At 42.9% G+C, this 17,202-nt stretch overlaps 1 protein-coding gene across 6 annotated transcripts in view; it reads right to left on the bottom strand.

Annotated features, from left to right (window-relative positions):
* The window catches only part of LOC308514616 (cyclic AMP-dependent transcription factor ATF-7), a 111,155-nt gene that overhangs the window by 1,970 nt on the left and 91,983 nt on the right, over nucleotides 1-17,202 (bottom strand). For 4 of the 6 annotated variants that reach the window (XM_081084830.1, XM_081084833.1, XM_081084835.1 and 1 more), the window contains 7 exons: nucleotides 14,832-14,972; nucleotides 12,951-13,108; nucleotides 11,411-11,510; nucleotides 10,777-10,890; nucleotides 9,999-10,151; nucleotides 6,081-6,278; nucleotides 3,932-4,040 (listed from right to left, as the gene is read on the bottom strand). In XM_081084830.1, coding sequence (XP_080940956.1) covers nucleotides 3,932-4,040; nucleotides 6,081-6,278; nucleotides 9,999-10,151; nucleotides 10,777-10,890; nucleotides 11,411-11,510; nucleotides 12,951-13,108; nucleotides 14,832-14,972 — 973 coding nt within the window. The remainder of the gene's footprint in view (nucleotides 1-3,931; nucleotides 4,041-6,080; nucleotides 6,279-9,998; nucleotides 10,152-10,776; nucleotides 10,891-11,410; nucleotides 11,511-12,950; nucleotides 13,109-14,831; nucleotides 14,973-17,202) is intronic. The other 2 variants (XM_081084834.1, XM_081084832.1) reach the window with 1 other exon arrangement.

The raw sequence follows: 17,202 nt of genomic DNA, 5'->3' as shown, positions 1-17,202 counted from the left end.
TCCTTTTTGTTGTAACAAATAAGTAGTTTAATGGAATGACTACATGTCAGAGTTCTTGTAGGGACTGAGTAGAAAACTTACTGTATATAGATTTCACACCGATAGATACTCAGCCCCCGTCTTCCTTTCTGCCAAGGGCCACCTGGATATTTATAACATCATTCGAGAGCCATACAAAGTTATCAGCTTAAAAATCAGTCTGCTGCCCGTGTTTGTTTGGGGTGGGGTTTTTCATTAAACCCTGTGGATTTTTACTTTGCATCTTAAATGTTATACTGCAGGCCACAGGCATGACAGGCAATGAGCAGGTGAAGAAACAATGGGAAAGTGTTCAAAAACTCCTGTGTTGGCTAACGGGCTTCTGAATGTATCGCTGTGGTCCACAGAGAAGGCTGAAGGTAGCAAAGAGATGCTGTATCAGCTACTGCAGCCTTAAAACAAAGTTGGTGTCTCTTTGGACTTTAAAATTGTTCCTATGCAACTTTTTTTTTTAAAAATATATTTTTATTGATTTTTACAGAGAGGAAAGGAGAGGGATAGAGAGCTAGAAACACAGATGAGAGAGAAACATCTATCAGCTGCCTCCAGCACACCCCCCACCGGGGATGTGCCCACAACCAAGGTACATGCCCCTGACTGGAATCGAACCTGGGACCCTTCAGTCCGCAGGCCGACGCTCTAGCCACTGAGCCAAACCAGTCAGGGCCTATGCAACTTATTTTATTAGTCTGCTGCCCTAGCTGGTTTGGCTCAGTGAATAGAGTGTTGGCCTGTGGACCGAAGGGTCCCGGGTTCGAGTCAGGTCAAGGGCACGTACCTTGGTTGCAGGATCCCTGGCCCTGGTCGGGGTGCATGGAGGAGGCAATCAATTGATGTGTCTCTCACATTGATGTTTCTCTCTTTCTGTCTCTCCCCCTCCCCTCCATCTCTCTAAGAATCAACGGAAAAATATTCTCGGGTGAGGATTAACAACAACAATAACAAAAAAATTAGTCTGCTATCGTTGGTCCCAAACACTTAATTAACTTACCTGTAATGCCTTGGCAGGGCCAGACCAAATGATTTTGTGGGCCCGACATTCCCCACCCTGCTTTAGCTCATGAAGTTTCTGAAATGGTTGATCACACACTGTAAAACACTTAAGCTCGGTTTACAGAACACTACACTCGGCTACTCAGCTGGTTTCCCTCCTGCCTTCTAAGCTGCTCATTCTGTCACTTCTGCGGGCTCCTTCTCATCTCTCTGACCTCAGATGTTGTAGTAGCCGGGGCTGAGCCCTGGGACTTCTCTTTTCCTACCTACGGGCTCTCCCTTGACAACAGGATTTCATCCAGTTTCATGGCATTAAACACTGACTAGCCCGGCCACGGCGGCTCAGGGGTTGAGCATCGACCTATGAATCAGGAGGTTACGGTTTGATTCCTGGTCAGGGCACATGCCCAGGTGGGAGGCTTGATCCCCAATCACGCAGGAGGCAGCCAATCAATGATTCTATCTCATCACTGATGTTTCCATCTCTCTCTCCCTTTCCTCTCTAAAATCAATAAAAATGTATTTTAAAAAAACCTAACTATACGCTGCTGACTCCCATCGTCATATCCTGCAGACTTTCCTCTGCACTGCAGGCCCATGTAACCAGCTGTCTGCTTGACTCCACCTTCAAAACAAATAGGCTTCTGCCCAGCTCGTGTGGCTCAGCTGGTTGAGCCTCGTCCCATGTACTGGGAGGTGGTGGTTTGATTCCCAATTAGAGCACATGCCCATGTTGTGGGCTTGATCGGGGTGTGTGCAGGAGGCAACCAATCGATGTGTCTCTCTCACACTGATGTTTCTCTCTTTCTCTCTCTCTTCTTCCCTCTCTCCCTCCTTTCCATTTTCTCTAAAAAAAAAAAAAAAAAAAAATCAATGGGAAAAATATCCTTGGTGAATATTAACAAAAACAAACAAACAAAAAGACTGACAGGCTTCTTAAACTCACCTTGTCCAAAACTGAGCTCCAAATATACTTCCCAATTCATTTCCTCCTACACTTTCCCCTATTTCAATTAATGGCAAATACATTCTTGCAGTTGCTTGGGCCAAAAACTTTGGTGTAATTTTTATTCTTCTTGTTCTCATATATACTGTCCCATTTGGCCCATCATCAAACCCTGTCACTCTAAATTCAAAATATCCTGAATTCAACTCCTTCTCACCACTTTCACTTCCACCATCTTGGTCCAAGGCTCCAACAACTCTTGTGCAAATTGCAATAGCCTCCCGAGTGGACTGCCTGCTTCTGCCCTTGCACCCCTGCACTGACAGAGTGATCCTGTCCAAATGTGAGTCAGATCAGTCATTTCACAGCTCTGCTGAGAACCCTCTGATGGTCCCAGTGCAGGGTAAAGGCTGAGGTCCTCACCATGTCTGACAAGGCCCCACACAAAGATACTCCCTTTACCTTCCCTATCTCATCTCCAACTAGTCTCCTGGCCCATTCTCTCCAATACAGCCACACAGCCTCCTTGATGTTCCTACAATGTGCCAGGCAAGCTCCCACTTTGGATCGTTGTCTTTGCTCTTCTTCCTGCAGTACTTTTCTCCCACATAAGTGCATGGCTAGCTCCCTCACTTCCTTAAGGTCTTCATTCAAAAGCTACTTCATAAAAAACAAAAAAACAAAACCAACCAAACAAAAAAAACCCTAAAAGCCACCTTATCTAAAATTTCAACCCTGCTGCCAACACTGCGTATTTCTCGTCATGTTTATTTTTTTCTTCCAAGCATTTACTATTTAAAAATTTTTAAAAATACGTTTTTATTGATTTCAGAGAGAGGAAGGGAGAGGGAGAGATAGAAACATCAATGATGTCCTAGCCGGTTTGGCTCAGTGAATAGAGCGTCAGCCTGGGGACTAAAGGGTTTGATTCTGGTCAAGGGCACAGGCCTGGGTTACAGGCTTGATCCCCACTAGGGGGGGTGCAGGAGGTAGCCAATCAATGATTCTCTCTCATCATTGATCTTTCTCTCTCTCTCTCCCTCTCCCTTCCTCTCTGAAATAAAAAAAAGAAAAAAGAGATAACTAGAAAGATAGAGTGCCTAACACAAATTAGGTTCCCAATAAACATAGTCACCCTTTATCTGTGATGGTTAATTAGGAAAGTTCTACGTTCTAAAAAAAATTTTCCCCCCACAATACTGGTTGCTCCACAAAGGCTGCTCCCTCATCAGTCTGGACCCCCCAGAACATTGAGAATAGAGTTATCCTATATAATAAAAGCCTAATGTGCAAAGTGTCCAGTCGTCCATTCAACCAATCAAAGCATAATATGCTAATGATATTCTAAGGCTGCTCAACCACTCGCTATGATGTGCACTGACCACCAAGGGGCAGACACTGTAATCCAGGGGTCCTCAAACTACGGCCCGCGGGCCACATGCAAATACAAATATTGTATTTGTTCCCGTTTTGTTTTTTTACTTCAAAATAAGATATGTGCAGTGTGCATAGGAATTTGTTCATAGTTTTTTTTTAAACTATAGTCCAGCCCTCCAACGGTCTGAGGGACAGTAAACTGGCCCCTGTTTTAAAAGTTTGAGGACCCCTGCTCTAATCAGTAGGTTAGCTTGCTGCTGGGGTCTGGACGATTGGGACTGAGCGAGAGGGGCCAGACATGCCCTGGAGCCTCCTGCAGTCCTTCCCCAGCTGGCTAACCTCCTGCGTCCCTCCCAGCCCTGATTGTGCACCGGTGGGGTCCCTCATCCTGGCCTGACCCTTCATGCAATCTGGGACCCCTCAGGGGATGTTGGAGAGCTGGTTTCCGCCCAGTCCTGCAGGCCAGGCCAAGGGACCCCACTGGTGCATGAATTCGTGCACTGGGCCTCTAGTAAAATTATAAACATTTGAGACACTCAGTACATTCTGACCTTGCTTAGGTTGTAAGCCACTCACCTAAATAGCCTTGGGTCTTTTTCTGTAGTGCAGTGACTGGACAATCTTTATGAGCTAACAGCAGCTGTTTCAACTGAGCCACCTCATTGCGTAGTAATGTGACTTCATTCTGAGGAGGGAGGGAAGAAAACAGTATCAAGAAAATCCATCCTTCACTCTTTAACCCCCAGTGACCATCTCTCAAAGTGACGACAGAATGCTGCCTTGATTTTCTCTTCCAAATCTGGAGACTTCTGACCCAGCAAGGCTTCAGCTAGCCCAGGGCCAGTAGAATCATGAGTTCAATGACAGGAGCTGCTTACAGTGTAAGGTAGGGATTTACAATAGAAAAATTACACCTATACAGGATAAACATGATTATACCAAAACTAATAATGCATATGTCCTTTGACTAAGAAAGCCGACTTCCATGAATCTATTTAACAGAACTACCTACTCAAGTGCATACAGTGTTCACTGCAGCACTGCTGTTCTAGCAAAAAGTTAGAAACATTGCCCGGCCGGCGTGGCTCAGTGCTTGAGCGTCGACCTAGGAACCAGGAGGTCAGGGTTCGATTCCCGGTCAGGGCACATGCCTGGGTTGCAGGCTCGATCCCCAGTGTGGGGCGTGCAGGAGGCAGCCCATCCATGATTCTCTCTCATCATGGATGTTTCTATCTCTCTCCCTCTCTCTCTCTCCCTCTCTGAAATCAATAAAAAATATTAAAAAAAAAAAAAAGTTAGAAACATTACAAATATCCACACCTTGTAATGTAACCACACTATAGAGTGTACTACTATACAGCTATTTTAAAAAACATATGCCCTGACCAGTTTGGCTCAGTGGCTAGAGCGTCGGCCTGTGGGCTGAAGGGTCCCAGGTTCGATTCCGGTCAGGGGCATATACCTTGGTTGTGGGCACATCCCCAGTAGGGGGGTGCAGGAGGCAGCTGATTCGTGTTTCTCTCTCATGGATGTTTCTAACTCTCTATCCCTCTCCTTTCCTCTCTGTAAAATATCAAGAAAATATATTTAAAAAAACAACAAAAAAACCACACACAATCCCTCCCTGACTCCCCTACAAAACTATAAATGAAGACAATATTTAGAAATACATATATGTCTGGACCATGGTTGGGTAGCTCAGTTGGTTAGAGCATTATCGCGATACACCAAGGTTGTGGGTTCAATTCCTGGTCAGAACACATACAAGAATCAACCAGCGAATGCATAAATAAGTGGAATAACAAATTGATGTTTCTTTCTTTCTCTCATTCTCTCTAAAAAAAGTGTCTGGTAGGTGCACATCAAACTTACCTACAGGGAAAAGAATGAGTCTGGAAAGGCATGCTGAAGAGGGATTTTGTGGGGTTTTTTTGTTGTTGTTAATCCTCACCCGAGGATTTTTTCCATTGATTTTCAGAGAAAGTAGAAGGGAGGGGGAGGAGGAGAAAGAGAGAAACATCTGTGTGAAATAGAGACACATCAATTGGTTGCCTCCAGCAGCACCCCAACTGTGGGGGCCAGAGATCGAACCTATGATCCAGGTATGTTCTCTTGACTGGGAGTTGAACCCGTGACCCTTAGGTGCTCAGAGGTGGGGTGGAGTAGGGGTGATGCTCTAACCATTGAGGACACCAGCCAGGGCTTGACTCTGTGTTTTCATTCTACCCGTTTGTGTGTATGTATGTGAATATATTACATTGTAAGGAAATACTTTAAATAACCAGAAGAAGGAAAAATAATATTCAAGAAAACGTATGGATTATAATTGTTCTATTTTTGCTTGTGTGGCTTTTTCTTTCTTTTATTAAGCTGCATTATCTGGGGCAAATGCATTTCCCTTTGGGTATTCCGTGACCCCAGTCAGAGTTTACTGATGACTTAAAAGAGCATCCTGGGGTGCTTAATCTAATTCCCTTCATCCAAATGGGTCTATGAATAAATCATTCCAGTAGCAGATTTGGCCATTGATGATGTCTTTTCCACTCCCTGGGGAAGAGATTTCAACTCTGACAGTAAGAATTCTTTCTGCATTCTTCCTGGAACAGCTTCTGTATCTGTCCTAACTTAAATAATTACCATCTTCTGTTATATTGTCCCACTTTTTTCTGATTCAACACCACTTTCAAGGCTCAACAATCTCAACAACCACCGAGGACCCACTCACACTCAGCTGAATGTTCTGAGAAGTGAGTTCCTCTGCCTTCTTCTCTAGGGAGGACACCCACAGCTTCCGCTTCTGACGGCAGCGCGAGGCAGCAGCCCGGTTGCGCTCCAGAAAGCGCTGCCGCCGCTCATCCGGATCTTCATCCACTGTGCGCCGCCGGCGCCCTCCTGTACTAGGCGTGGGCTGGGCTGGTGAAACCTGTTGCCCAAGAAGGAAGAGGAGTTACTTGAAAGGAATTGAACCTGGTGTTGGGTATATTAGTAAGACCCGGTAAAGGGATGTATCAATCTCTGTAACCACAGCAAGTCTCATCACTATGTATACCCTTAGCTTCTCTTTTGTAATTGTTCCTCATTCTGTCTCCCATTTCCTTCCAGTCTTCTCAAGTCCCATACGTAGACAACCAGAGTTCAGTTGGAAACTGATTATTTCTGAGACAGACAGACAAAATGAAACTAGGATCACTTTTTGTTTCTTAGGAATAGGGAATCTGTTAGGGAAGGAAAGCATAAAGGAGGATATCGGGAACTTTTAGCAAGACTGGAATAAAAAGTTTGCAAATCACTGATTTGGACAAGCAATATATACAAACTACTGAATGCTACAAGTTTCAGAAAAGAAGACAAGATTTTACTCCTAGTGAGAATTAGACTATTATGGAGAACTATGGATTAGTATATTCTTTTTATTCACAATCCTCATCAACCCTCCCCCCATCCTGTTCGTTCTTTTTTAAACATAAGAGCATTTTTAATCCCTTTATAAATTGGTGATATAGGATTGTCTTTTGTCTTCAAACTTCAGGCTGATGTCCCTTGACTTTTGGATCATCTTCCTTTCTGTTAAGACCAATTTTATAACAGCGGCAAAAATAAAAATGTAGAGAGGTAAACCATCTGCATAAAACAAACTATATAATGTAAAACGCCACCAAAAGTAAATATGTTCTAGATCTGTTGCTATTAAAGAATATCTATATTAGTTTCCCAATACTAGAGCTTACATTCGTTGTATGAGAATAAGCATGAACTTATAAAAAAATAGAATCTTAACTCCACTTCAGGCCCTACTGAATCATGTTCTTCATTAAGATAATCGAGAGATAATTTTATTTATTCAGACTAATATCGCTCCCAAAAGAAAAAATGGGGAGGAAATTTCAAATTTAATTTAATGAGCTAGAAGCCTTAGATCAATGCTTCTCACTACACCTAGGGAAATTTACACTAATTCTTTTGAAATTCAAAATTTCTTCTCTGCCCTGAGCTCACTGAACCACATGTAAAGGTTGACGCTTTACCAAGGATGGGGAAAAGGAAAGGATAGGTTCCTATTCTCTCACAGGCAACTCATAGCTCATGCAGGGAATGGATGTGAAACAACAGCCCAAGAGAGAGGGAAGAACGAGAAGGAAAGGAATCCGTGGTGACTAAAAAGGAGGTCGTATAATTTCCTCAAGAGGCAAAGCAGCACAACTCAGGCAAGAGGTTACTGCTCTGCCATCTCCAAGGACTGGCATCGGAAGCGGGTACATGAGGGTGGGCAGGCTTAGCTTCCAACAGGAAAACTCCAATGAAGCTTTAAAGCAGCATATGAAAGGAATTAAACCTGGTGTTAGCTATACCAGGTTCTACCTCTTTGTGTGTATGTATGTGAATATATTACATTGTAATGAAATATCCTACATTACATGTTAGGACATGTGGTGGTAAATGATGAAGCAGGTGGTGACATCAGGAAAAGGGGCTGGGCAAAGAATGCAACTGTAGAAACCGATCTCAGATTGTTGTCACCTGTCTAGTACAGATAATACTAAATTGAGGCCTATTTGGTTTTCAAAGAAATTTACTAAAACTGAGGCCTCCTTGAGAAAAGAACGGGGCATCTAAATGGGACTGCCCTGTCTTAAGGGATTAAATTGATAAGGAAAAGTTGAATTTTTGTGTTTGTTTACTGAGCCATCTTAATACTGTGACATCACATATTAATATATTACTATTTGATTTTTGCTATAAAATATAATCAAGTAAGGTGGGGTTTGTTTTTTTGTTTGTTTTTTTTTGCTATAAGATAATTTATCGCAGACTAGCCAACAATCTCCTATAACAATGGCACATACAATAATTAACAGCAAATATGCTTAGTTTCTTGTTTAATATAATGACCAACAGAGATGTGGACAACGCAGAGTCCTCAGAAAGTCCAGGAAGCTGCTACCAAGGATATTAAAGGACCATGTCAATTCTCTGAGCAAAGGCCTGGGAAGTCTACGTGACCCCTCGAAAGAGTTTGTCTCTAACCGCCCAGGGAGTGTTGAGGCCCTCCTCCATCCAGCCTGTATAGAGGGATCATAGACCAAGTTTCTTCCAGGGGGCTGAACATCTGCGAGGGGGACATAACTGACTGAATGAAAGGGAGTGAGGTCAAAGGCTAGATTCATGCTACAAGGAGAGGACAGCCAGAAGGCAGTGGCCGTAAGTGAGGAGGATTCCTTCTAGACTAATTTCCAAAAAATTTTGGCTCTGTTCGGAGCCTAGCCAAGAAGAAAATATAGTCCTCTCTCCCAGATCCTTCAACTAGCCCTCAGATGCATACACATAAGAACAGCCCCTCATGTCCTGAAGCATCACTTCCCTTCCTACCTCTGGTACTTGGGTTCCAAAGAATATTCTGCTCAAGGCTCTGAAGCACCATATGAGCCTGCTTCTGCTCATGACAGATATAAACTGGGTAAGGGATTAACAGAGCTCATTTTTAGAGGTATCTTGTTCAGTTCCAAGGCCTTTTTCTCACTGGAGGCACACAAAATCAGTGGATTCTGCTCAAGGGACAGTGTGACTTCTATTCTGTGTGCTCCTGCCCTGACTATACTTCAATCCAGGGGAGTACCTTCTAATGACTGGTACACCGGGGAGTACCTTCTAATGACTGGTACATGGGAGAGTACCTTCTAATGACTGGTACATGGGAGAGTACCTTCTAATGACTGGTACATGGGGGGGGTATGTTCTAATGACTGGCACATGGGGGAGAACCTTCTAATGACTGGCACATGGGGGAGTACCTTCTAATGGCTGGTACATGGGGGAGTACCTTCTAATGACTGGCACATGGGGGAGTACCTTCTAATGGCTGGTACATGGGGGAGTACCTTCTAATGGCTGGTCCAACTGGATAAGGTGTAGTATGGAGAGGGGGAGGCATGGGGTGTGGGTTGGAGGTATGTCTACCAAGAATGGCTGACACTCTCAGAAATGTCTGTCTCTCTCTCTTTATGGAAAATCTCCCTATGCAGTAACACCCTAGCACCACAGACCTACTGGTCAGGGATTCATGACCCTTTCTGTGGGAAACCAAACTCCCACCACCCCAAAATTTTCTTTAAATTTCTTTAACTGAAGGAGTCAATCTCTTAACTATGAGGCCCTGAGCTGGCTACATAGTAACTCTCACTGGCCCTGATTTGTGGAACTGGTGCCATCTGGTTGGCACAGGAGCTCAGGTGCTCAGGTCCCCTCCTCCATGGAAAGAGGCTCTGATTTGAGCTTCACAAACTCTCGAGCCACTTCGTCATTGCTCAGGTAGATTTGTTTTTAAAGACAATAGATGGGAAAGAGATTAGGAGAATCTCCTTTGTCTGATACACATACACCATTCTCATATAGATAACACCAAAAATTAAGACCTCCTCTGTGACAGTTCTGCATTATCTTGTTTGCTTACATGTAAGTATAACACAAGAGTGAATAAAGAATGGTGCTTTTTACTGCTGTCAAATTGTCAACAAGAATCAAAGCACAGGAAGGTGCCCAGAAAGCTGAAATCTCTTCTTCTCTAAATTTTCTGCTCATTGAAAAACATAGGACATAAAAAGCAATGGTGACATAGCTGGTTCCCCCAGCTAAGGGCCCAACTGACCTGTGGCTGGGCAGGGGAAGGGGCATCAGGGTGCTGGATGAGGATCTGGCTCTGCTCAGGGCGGGCTGTCACCATGGTGCTGGCAGTACCCACCACCATTCCACAACCACCATTGATTGAGGAGACTTGGTTGGTTAGGGTGGCTTTTAGTCTCTGTGGAAAAAGATAAGAAAAAAAAAAGGTTGTCAAGGGTGAGATTCTATCGAGGGTGGGAAGAATGGGCTTGGATTTTATTACTGACTTACAGATAGTTAAAATTTCCGCAACAATTTTCCCTTAGCAGAGGAAATAAAAGAAAATGGGGCGGGGGGGGGGGGAGAGAGTGTGCACCTGGATCCCTAAAATGCCTCTCTATTCCCTGGCTATCATCCTGGGCACAGTTGGAGGGTGGGGGTGGCTGAAGCAATAGAGTCCAGATGAAAGCTCTCTCCTGGAACCTGGCCAGGTGCTGGTTACACAGCTATTCACCTCTTGGCCAGCTCTCCTGCCCACTCATCCACTCTCCATCTGTCACCCTGGAACTGAAACTGCAACTGTTCCTCTCCAAACAATCTGTGCTGCCTCTTCACTGCCATGGTCTACGTACCAGGCTCTAAAGGTGGAAGGGAGGAGATGGAAGTCCTAAATCAGGGTCTCTTTTCCTACAGACCTCACAACAGGGTATCTTTAGCTTTGCCAAGTCCCAGAAGGTTCCCTTGCTTGGCTCACTTGAAAAACCTAGGCTGATACCACTTCTCTTAGAAAGAGCCAATGTTGCCCCAGGCTGGAATATACTCACCATCTTGGCTTCTGATGGCATGGGGTGGCCAGAGGGAGAAATGGAGCCACTGCTGTTAACTGGTGGGCCAGGGATACCAGGAATGTTGGGCACCATAGACACAGGTCTGGCCAGCTGGATCAAGAGAAGGAAGAAAAACCAGAAGGGAACATAATAGTATTGGTGGGGCAACAGCTTCCCAAAATGCAGTGATTTTTAGATTGGCACATTAGGGCCTGTTCTGTGCAACCTGCCCATAGGGCATACAGGGATACAGGGCTCCTGGGAAATACCTCCCCCCATCGCACTGAATCTAATCTTCCAATGCTATGACAACTTCTATGGGAAGGGCTGGGGCTATATTGAGGAAAGTGGTGGGCAATTTGGAAGGTGCTAAGAGCCAAGTGAAAGCAACCAATCAGCAGGCTGGCAAGATCAATTCCTAGACGAGGAGCCAATTGTCCAGATGAGTCTTTGTCTAGTGTTCCATAGTACTGGATTGGCATAGGTTAGTGAAGCGTTTGGGCAGGCTTCTGTGCTCCACTAATACAGACCAGAGCCCACTTTTCCCTGGGGCTCATGTGTTTAAGAGCATTCAGGTGGAAGGGAGGGTTTGTGTGTTGGTAGGGCTGGCTGTCCCAACTGCAGAGCTTACCGATATAACAGAAGGCATCTGTACTGGAGGCCCTGGCAGCACAGGCATGGTCTGCCCGTTAGCAAGATGCATGACGAGAGGAAGGGAGCCAGTGGGAGACCTAGAGGACACATGAAGTGAAATGCTCATAATACAGACCTTTTTGCCTATGGATCTTTATTCTATATTATGGCAGATTTTCCAGTCTTCTCTAGTTAGGGAAGCTAAACGGCAACATTGTATAATCTTGACACCCTCATGAAGGTGGAAAAAGCAGGGAATGCTACAAGATCTTTACACTTTGCAAATTATGCAAATACCACTGAACTCAAATAGATGGGAAGCAAATCCTATTAAGAGTTTTGAACAACTAACTGCCCTGGCCAGTGTGGCTCAGTTGGTTGCATCATCCTGGGCACTGAAAGGTCGCTGGTTTGATTCCTGATCAGGGCACATGCCCAAGTTGTGGGTTCAATCCTGGTTGGAGTGCATATGGGAGGCAAACAATCGATGTTCCTCTCAAATTGATGTTTCTCTCTCTTTCCCTCTCCCTTCTTCTCTCTCTAAAATCAACAAAAGCATATTTGAAAAAAAGAGTCTTGCCCAACCAGTGTGGCTCAGTGGTTGAGCACTGACTTATGAACCCGGAGGTCATGGTTCAATTCCCGGTCAGGGCACATGCCTGGGTTGCAGGCTCCAACTCCAGTGGGGGTTGTGCAGGAGGCAGCAGATCAATTCTCTCTCATCATTGATGTTTCTATTTCTCTCTCCCTCTCTGAAATCAATAAAAATAATTTTTTAAAAAGAGTTTTGAATAATTAAATAAACTCCCTATCACTGCCATGTATAAATTCTGTCTTGCCTTAGATGAGGGAGACTTGGACCAAAGTTATTTTGCAAAGGTGAATTATGCCATATGATAGCCAAATATGAATGAGTTTCTCTTGTTCCTTTCCACATTTTGCTTTACCCGATCCAAAAAGATGTCTCTTTGTATTTTTCCTAGTGGGTCCACAGAACAATAAAGCTTCAGAAGGCTGAATTCTGACAGTAACCTCTTAACTCAATGGGTACCTAGGGATAGGATGTCAAGTCATCCTACTATGAAATCTGTACAGGCTGTGCCATGAGTGAAGATAAATAGACAAACAAAATTAGAGGTAGCAAAGACCAAGAATCCTAACTGGAACTGAGGGAAACACTAAAAAACACTAAAAAAAAGATGACAATGTGTTTCAGTCCCTCATTCAGTAAACATCTACTGAGTCAGGTCAAGAACTTATATAGTTTCCTGTGCGACCTCCATCATTATGATGAACTTCCTAAAGTTTTAAGGATTCTCCTTTTAGATCAAAGAAGTATTAAGCCTCCAAACTAATGAAGTATTATCCTCAAATAAATACTTGCTGGTCTACTCAAAGGGAGAGGAATCTATTTATTTTGAGAGACAATCATAGTGACTCATTTTCTTTGAGTGTTCAAACAGTCCCTGTTTTATCAAATAATTTTACAAAGTAGAAAAAAATTCAGGCTTCATGATTTCTCTCTGCTCTTTACTTACCCCAGTTGCCTGTTGGATGGTGGAGCCTGTGTGATGACAGAGGTTGGGGAGGGAAGGGTCGGGTGAAGTGGATCATAGCCCAGGTGGAGAGGCAGGGAGCCAGGGCGTACAATGGTAGGCGTTGGGGTAGATATCACAATAGGCTTGGGGGCAATTTCCTGGGGGGGAAGAGACCAACAGATCACAAAGTGCTTCCAGGGGCCGTTTATAGAGAAATAAGTAGCTGGTAAAATCTAGCACAAATTTATTGGAAAGAGCATTAGAGCATGTCATGTTGTTCCAGGGTCATGGACCATACCTCACTCACCCATTCAGTAAAAATGCTGTTAAGACCTTTTGGCTATCCCCCTTTCATCAGGGATGATGCCCATATGAATGAGATGAGAGTTGAAAAATCACTCGAAATCTCTGTAGAAGCATTGTAGTATCATATAAATTCTAAAAATTTTTATAACTTTTCACAATCTAGATACTGTTATTTCTAAACTTGATACTGTCACTCTAAACTTTATGTCCTGTGATCTCTAACAGGAAAAGGCAGGTACAGGTATAAGACTGGTGATAAGGCAACCCAATTATCTTCTTTAAAAAAGGGCTATGGAAGTTTAAATAATGATCAGATTGTAATAAAACAAACTGCTTCCCACTGTTAGGATCTTGGGTTACCAGTGGCCACACTGGCTATAAAACATCTCCAGACAGCTTCTAGGACCTGGCTGCTGATGAAAAGGAGAGAGGGGAAGGTTGTAATTTTTTTTTTGCGGGCGGGGGAGCTGGGATGGAGGAAGTGGCGTTGTAATGTTTATGGAGGGAACGGTTTTAGAAGTTATCAAACCAAGTTTGGAGGGAAGTAAAATGAGCTATAGATGCATTATTCAAAGTGGATATTAAAATTAATAACTGCTGGTAGAACAATAGAGATTGGAAGGAGGCATGAGGGGGCTTCTGAGGTTCTGATAATACCTGGGCACTAGTTACAAAGTCTGTAAACTTTGTGAAAATTCAGTGAGCTGTATACTTACAATTTATGTACTTTTCTGTACATGTACTATATTTCAATAAATGTATAAAAAATACTTCTTCTTAAAATGTTTCCTTTAAAAAATATTCAGAATCTTAGTAGACACTCCCTGTAAGTCACTAGAAGACTTACCTCTGGGAAGACTTTTTAAAAAATTGTTTAATGTCCAGTTTATAAACTAAGTGATTTTCTTTTTCACTTATTAATTAAAGTACTACATAAATACAGTAAAGTGCACTGACTAAGGTACAACTAAATGACTTTTTACATATGTAAAACCAAGACAGAGCCCATTTCTAGCACCCTGGAAGGTTCTCATGCATCCCTTCCCAATCCATACCTTTCCCCACAAGAGGTTAAACATTATTCTGAGTTCTATCACCATCAAATAATTTTGCCTTTTCTTGAATCTGATGTAAATAAAATTATAGTATGTGCTTCTGTGTATGATTTTTTTTGCTATTGTTCAATATAACATTTGTGAAATTCATCCTTATTGCTGTGTATATCATTAGCTTATTCTTTTTTAATGCCATGTAGTATTCCATTTTATAAACATACTACACTTTGTTCATTTTCTTGTTGATGGACTTCTTCTAGCTTTTTTACTATTATCAATAAAACTGTTATGAACCTTCTCATACACTTCTTTGGGTGGACATACACACTAATTTCTTTTCCACACTGACTTAAAAGTAGAACTGCTGGGTCACAGAGTAGGTGTAATTTATATAAATCTTCTGAACAATTAACATTTATTTGAATATATCCCATCTTCCTGTATCACACACTATACAACTATGAATCAAAATGTAATCTATTAGTTAACATATGGGATGACTTCCGATAGGGAATTTCACCTTGTCCTTGAGCACCGGGGAGCAGGGGCTGGAGGCGGGGCTGTCAGGTGGGGATGAGTCCACCTCTACTGGCCCCTCTTCTTTGATTTTAACGTCCGGTGTGGAAGGCAGAGACATGTCAAGGGGCCCCGCAGCCGCCTGCTAAGAGAGAAATGCGCAGAGTTTAACCCCACGATTCCCTTCAAGTTGAAGCTGTATCTTCCCAGTTAAAAGATGAGGGAATAAACTTCTAAGAAGTTTAGTCCTTGGTCAAAATGCCAAACTGCAAGTCAAAGAAATGTGAAGCCAAGGTTTTATGTACAACTTTGGCCAAATCCATTCAACTTCTCAGGGCTTCTGCTTCCCTAACTATGAAATGGAAATAACACCTGCTTCACCATGGGTGAATACTTAGAAAGATTCTGAAAGGGAAAAAAATACTCACAATGCTTATAAAGACCCTGAAAGGAAAAAAAAGATGTGATTTAAATCCATCCAAGTATTATGATATTATTTTTCAGGAAAGTAAAATGATTCCTGAATCCAGTGCCTGCCTTTTCCCAACCAGCTCAATTGGCCACTGGAGAATTGTGAACACTTTTTCTGCCAACCAGATGATAGATTACCCAATTATCAAAAGCAAATAAAGACAAATTGATGATTAAAGTACTGAAAACAACATAAGAAAGACCTTTCCTAGGGTATGCCCCATGTTTGATGGTGATTTTACCCCCAAGTCTGGTGCTAGAAGCTGAAAGTTAGGAAGACAGAACTTCAGGGTAACGGGGAAAGGAAAAGCTGATCACTTGATCCGAGAAAGAAATGGGAGGTTGGTCCTAGGAGTAGGACTGGAGAAAACCGGAAATAAAAGAGAGTACATTCCTAGCATTGGCGCCACCACCTCACAGAACTGTGGAGCCATAAGTGGCTTTGCAGGGAAAAGAAACATTCCGAGATGATGGCCCTGACACTGCACCATGACAGGGGCATGACCCGATGGCACTGCAGTTCAGTTTTATGACTACGTCAATCCTTTGTTCTAGTCTTCCTAAATCCTAGAATTCTTGGCGAAAGAGGAGTTTGTTTCTAACTCTTCCTTTGCTACCTTAATCCCTAAAAATGTTCTTGGTAGTTGAGCAAAATGAAGATAGTCTTGTGTCTACCACATTAGAGAAGGTGATAATGGTTCTTTTTCTCCAATATGATGGAGGTGAGCAATAGCAAAGATGGTTTCACTTCTGCCTTAATTTTTTCTACATTTCTAAGTTATCAGGCCCACTGAGCTAATCCTGGGATCCCTGAAACCAGAGGGTGGTGGGAAGGAGAGGCCTCTCAACCACAGGTTTAAAATCCCTCTGGGGCACATCCTAGAAAAGCTGTGGTTCAGGAAAGTTGTGGGCTCATAAAACACTCCTGGAGATAATCTTTTTTTTTTCCCTGGAGATAATCTTACATTGAATCTGTGCTTCTCATCAAGGCGAGGTGAAGACAGGCAGGAAGAAACACCGAGAGATAATGAGTAAAGGCCTGACCAACTATGAAAGGCTTCTCAGAAGTGTCAACAGAGCAAAAATGGCAATGGAAAAGACCTTAAACTTTTCATGGGAGGCTAATTTTCTTGAATTTGCCTATAATGAGTTTGGTTTAAAATCCCTCACATCCTGGAGGAAAAAATTTGACGTATTTCCTTTTTCTTTCTTTCTTTTTTGTAATTCAGCTTGCTCAATTGATTGATTTCTTTGTTTTGGGAGAGGGAGAAATTATACCACACAGGATGAAACAACTGAAAAATGAGAGACTGCCCTGTCAGTGTGGCTCAGTTGGTTGAGCGTCGTCCATGCACCACGAGGTTGCAGATTCGATTCCTGATCAGGGCACATGCCCAGGTTGTGGGGTCGATCTCCAGTAGAGGGCGTGTAGGAGGCAGCCAATCGATGTTTCTTTCTCATCAATGTTTCTATCTCTCTCTCCCTCTTCCTTCCTCTCTCTAAAGTCAATAAAAACATATTTTTTTAAAAAGAGAGACCTGTGTCTCCAAAGAAAAAGAATAATGAGAAGGTTAGTTCTGCCTTTTGAAAGTAGAACTACAAATACATGCCACTGAATTGCCCTGCCTTCTTTTAGTTTGAGGGAGTCAGCATGAGAAGAAACTCATAGAAAGGTATGGAATTTATAAAGACTTCCAGTGATATGGACACTTTATCTTGCATTCTTACTGGTACAATTTAAGCTGAATGGAAAAATCATGTACAATTCCCTCTCAGAAGACAACAGCTTTCCTGGACATTTTTTCTTATATTCTGGCTTTGCTGTATTCTGATGGGATTTCATGTCTTTCTTTGTCATGCAATTGTGGAGCATACATGTGGTTAATGTGTACATGTTCTGAGAT

Source organism: Myotis nattereri (assembly GCF_964212035.1).
Source record: "Myotis nattereri genome assembly, chromosome: 2".
NCBI lineage: Eukaryota > Metazoa > Chordata > Mammalia > Chiroptera > Vespertilionidae > Myotis > Myotis nattereri.
This window is presented reverse-complemented; position numbering and strand designations above follow the sequence as displayed.